The 5165-nt window shown below is 34.9% G+C and overlaps 1 protein-coding gene across 5 annotated transcripts in view; it reads left to right on the top strand.

Annotated features, from left to right (window-relative positions):
- ZNF711 (zinc finger protein 711) overlaps positions 1-5165 on the top strand; it is a 48471-nt gene that overhangs the window by 33704 nt on the left and 9602 nt on the right. For all 5 annotated transcript variants that reach the window (XM_045297367.1, XM_045297369.1, XM_045297366.1 and 2 more), the window contains 2 exons: positions 1415-1567; positions 3799-3936. In XM_045297367.1, coding sequence (XP_045153302.1) covers positions 1415-1567; positions 3799-3936 — 291 coding nt within the window. The remainder of the gene's footprint in view (positions 1-1414; positions 1568-3798; positions 3937-5165) is intronic.

The following is a 5165-nucleotide window of genomic DNA, read 5'->3' as shown; positions in this document are numbered from 1 at the left end:
GTAAAGTTTTGTGCCTGGCTTCTATCACTTGGCATAACATTTTCTAGTTTCATCCATGTTGTAGTGTACAGTTATCAGTACTTCATTTCTTTTTATCTTAGAATATTCTGCCATTGTATGCATATATTACATTTTGTTTATTTACAACTTGGTGGATATTCAGTTATTTCTTTTTTATTATTATTATGCATACTGTTATTATAAACATCCATACTGTACAAGGTGTTGCATGCACTGTTCTTTTTTGTATACATGCCCCACAGTGTAATATATCACATAGCATTGTATTAATGTTAGGTTTTTTTCACCATTGTGAACAACAGATTTTTTGCACATTGCCTACCTCCAGCCCTAGGGAACATAAGTCCACCTCAGAATTTTGGTAAATGCAATATGAAATGCGTAAAGAAAGAATCGGTTACTCTAAAAAAGTGTATTGTACATTTTATTAATGAAATTTGAATAATTGAAATTATGCCAGGAGAATGTAAAAGAATATTAAATGTTAGCATATTTTGCAATGCTGACAAATAATGAATTTCTGTATGTTATGTTCAGTATTTAGTAGAATCTTCTGGTGGATATTATATTATTAGCTTATTCCTAACTGAAATGTCACATGAGTTAAGAAAGGACATATTACCAGCTTTTTAATTGGAATGTCATGTGGGTAAAAATAATGTATAAAGTATTGCTTATTTTACAGCATAATGTTAAACTTAGATTTTCAGTGGTTTTGTGTTTGCATTAAGAAGAGTCTTTGGTATGTGATGCTTGGGGACAGTATATTTGACTATTATTTGTTTATTGCATAGTTCATGCTTAACTCTTCATGTGAGAATAATGTGCTTAAAGACTACAGTAGAGAGTCAAATTTCATAAGTATACTTAAAATATAGGTGGTAGTATTAAATATTTACTATTGATTATGGTTTTGAATTTTGAAATGCATTGTGAAATCTAAAAGTATACAAGTTTTAAGATTGAAGTGATCTGTTGACTCAGCTATAGTGATAAGATTTTATTTTTAAAATAACTTTTTGAAAACTCATAATAATTTAGACATTTTCTGTATTTCTTCCTAGTTTTATGTTTATTTTAGAAGCAATTTTTATTTGATTCGTAATTATTTTTGTCAGCTCAGTTAATGAGTACATATTTCAGGCTCCAGTTATTCTATTCTTGATTTGGGTGTTCTGCTTTAATTTAAAATGTTGAAAGTGATGGGAGATTATTTTATCTTTTTGTAAAAATAGGCTTGCAATATGGTAACTGAATATTATATATATATAAATTGACGTGATTATATACAAGATCAGATATACTACATGATCATAATTAGATATGTTTAAACAGTCACTAAATGTCAACGATAACTTTTGAATGATACAGATTTTCACTTTATATTTTGCAGTGGATGATGTTGGGGAGAAATTGGAACATTTGGGAAGCACACCATTAAAAATAGGCAGTGATGGTTCACAAGATGTTAAAGAAGATGAATTTGGTTCAGAAGTAATAAAAGTTTATATATTTAAAGCTGAGGCTGACGATGATGTTGAAATAGGTACACTTACTAATTTATTTCTATAATCATTAAGTATTAGAGTCTATTATCATTTTTAGGGTGTATTCAAAAATTTTCTTCAAAGCTAATTATTTTTATAAGATTCTTTGGGATTCATATATAGAAATTTGTTTGAATACATAAAAAGAAGGCAGAACCTATCATTCATAGATTATTTCACACATAAGCATCATTGCAGCTGAACATATTACTACAAATTAATGGAGAGAGTTTCGTTTTAGAGCACAGAAATACTCATAGGTTCTATAAACAAATTGCTCGGGTTTTAATCCTGGTTCTGCCATTTAGCTAAATGACCTTTGGTGGGTTTATCAATCTCCCCATGCTTCAGTTTCCTCACCCATAAAACTATTATAGTGATAAATACTTCAGAGTTCTATTGTTAGTATTAAATTGTTAAGTAGATATAAAAGACTTCTATAAAAATACAAATCCTTTGTCATTGAGTCCATTTTGACTCATGAAGACCCACATTAATATGGCTTTTAATAGCTGTACTCTAATGAAAGTAGATCACCAAGTCTTTTTAGTCTGTGGTGTTCTTAGGTGAGTTCAAACCACTAACCTTTCAGATAGTTGTTAGGTGCCGTTGGGTTGATTCTGACTCATAGTGACTCAATGCACAACAGAATGAAACACTGCCCTGTTCTGTACCATTTTCACAGTAAAGTTTGAGTCCCTTGCTGCAACCATCTCTTTGAGGGTCTTCCTCCTTTTTGATGATCATCCACTTTATGAAAATGATGTTTTTGTCCAGGGACTGGTCTCTCCTGATAACCTAGTCAATGTACATGAGAGAAAGTCTTGTCATCCTTGCTTCTAAGTAGCATTTTAACTGTACTTTCTTCAAGACAAGTTCTTTCGGCAGACTTAATATTCTTTACCAGCACCATAATTCAAATCCATCAATGCTCCTTTCACATGTGTATGAGGCCATTGAAAATATCATGGCTTGGGTCAGGCACACCTTCAAAGCGACATCCTTGTTCCTCAATACTTTAAATAGTTTCTGTGCAGCAGATTTCCACAATGCACTCGTCTATCAGTTTGTTGTACTTTGGTGGCTTGTGTGTTGCTGTAATGTTAGAAACTATAATCCTAGTATTTCTCTTTTTTTAATCATTTTATTGGGGGCTCATATAACTCTTATCACTATCCATACATACATCAATTGTATAAAGCACATTTGTACATTCGTTACCCTCATCGTTCTCAAAACATTTGCTCTCCACTTCTAAGCCCCTGGCATCAGGTCCTCATTTTTCCCCTCCCTCCCCGCTCCCCCCTCCCTCATGAGCCCTTGATAATTTATAAATTATTATTTTGTCATATCTTGCCCTGTCCGACGTCTCCCTTCACCCACTTTTCTGTTGTCCGTCCCTCAGGGAGGAGGTTATATGTAGATCCCTGTAATCGGTTCCCCCTTTCTACCCCACCCTCCCTCAACCCTCCCGGTATTGCCACTCACCACTAGCCCTGAAGGGATCATCCATCCTGGATTCCTTGTGTTTCTAGTTCCTATTGGTACCAGTGTACATCCTCTGTTCTGTCCAGATTTGTAAGGTAGAATTGGGATTTTGATAGTGGGGTGTGGGGACGGAAGCATTTAGGAACTAGAGAAAAGTTGTATGTTTCATCGTTGTAACACTGCACCCTGACTGGCTCATCTCCTCCCAATGACCCTTCCATAAGGGGATGTCCAGTTGCCTACAGATGGACTTTGGGTCCCCCCAGCCCGCACTCCCCTTCATTCACAATGATAGGATTTTTTGTTCTTTGATGCCTGATTGTACTCCTAATATTTCAAATAGCAACAGATTAATCCCGAGTGAACCGGTTTCAGCGTAGCTTCCAGACTAAGAACAGACTACAATGACTGAGGAGACTGCTCTCTTCTGAGTGATTAGTCACTGAAAATTTTATGCGTAACCTTGGAATATTTCAGTTAGTAGTTGATGCCATCAGGGACCTTAAAGTTTAATATAAGGCTTGACATGTAAGTGTGATATGTGTTAGAAGTTAATGTTTCTCAGTGACAACTGAAAATTTGAAGCGTGACATACGCCAGTTTTCTTGACACTTAAATTTTTATCTTTAAATATTTCCCTAAGTGAAAATCGTCCTTATATATACTTTTATAGAGTATTATATACATTATTTGAGAGAGCTATTCCATGAAATCTAATTTGATATGTGTTTTAATTTCTAAGGCGGAACAGAAATTGTCACAGAGAGTGAGTACACCAATGGACATTCTGTAGCTGGAGTGCTTGACCAGAGCCGAATGCAGCGGGAAAAGATGGTTTACATGGCAGTTAAAGATTCTTCTCAAGAAGCAGACGATACCAGTAAGATCATTAAAAGGCACTGTAGAGATTTACCAGAATCTGTCTTATATTCTTTTGAAAACATAGAATTCTATTTGTATAAGCACTATATCTGGACAAAGTTCAATAAAATAAACCTGATCCATTAATGAGCAAAATTTAAAAGGGAAGGGTCCTATTGGCTACTTATGCATACATGTATCGTAGAAATCTGCATACAAAAAAAGAAGTCTGCATACATGAGATATTATTTATCATACTATACTAGGAATTGTGGGTGAAAGATGAGGGTTTCAACTCCCATAAATATTTATAGCTTTAGAAACCCAAAGTGCAGTTTTACTCTGTTCTATAGGGTTGTTATGAGTTAGAATTGATGTGATGGTACTGACTTTTTCACTCATACTAGGAAAACAGAGATCAGAAACATGTAAGAGTTCCTGAATTTAAAAGTATACAAATACATAATTATTTAGTATCTGCTTTGTGCTAGGCATTGTTAGAAATGGTGCATATATATTATTTCATTTAATTCTCACAACTTGTCTCCAAAGTTTGTGGTATCATCACTGTTTCATAGAAGGAAAGGAAAAAGACTCAGTGAAGCAAACTAATTTTCCCAAAATGATTATGATATTAAGTGGGGAAGACAAGAATTGAACCCATTATCTTTCTGACTTCACAGCCAATATTCTTTCTATATGACAGAGAGTACTCTGGATTCAGTAGCAGAAAGTTTAATTGGTTGTTTTTCTGTCACTGAGGGGTTAGCTGAGTGAATATTCTTCCAAGCCATGCCGCCAGGATCTTTACTTAGTATATCTTTACTGATGGTTTCCAAGTAGTTGCTCTCTTTGGGCTGTGTACCACACAGGAAATAAAGCTCTTCAGATTTCCTTTCCTATTACATTTTCTTTATGAAGGCAATTTTTTTCTTTGCCTACTTTCTTTTTACCTCAGTGTAGGAACGGAGGCCTTCTCTCACATTCCTTAGGCACAATGCCCTGCTGAGATAAACACTACACGGTTTAGTCCTAGAAGGACAAGTACCTCTACTTCCCTGCATTAGTTGCAGCACAGGGCTTTGCTCATGCTGCACTCTGATCCCTAGTCCTCGTTTCCTTCCCTAGAAAGTTAAGGGGAGCTGAAATCCAACTCCGTTTAGGAAAAGAATTGATGGAAAGAATTTCTATTTGGTCTTTGAATTCTCCATTTTTACATATTGGTCAGGAAGAGGGCACAATGGGAAG

Source organism: Echinops telfairi, unplaced genomic scaffold (genome assembly GCF_000313985.2).
Source record: "Echinops telfairi isolate 266 unplaced genomic scaffold, ASM31398v2 ScPeMD7_7419;HRSCAF=8457, whole genome shotgun sequence".
Classification (NCBI taxonomy): Eukaryota; Metazoa; Chordata; class Mammalia; order Afrosoricida; family Tenrecidae; genus Echinops; species Echinops telfairi.
Note: the sequence above shows the minus strand (reverse complement) of the source record. Positions and strands in the feature narration are given on the sequence as shown.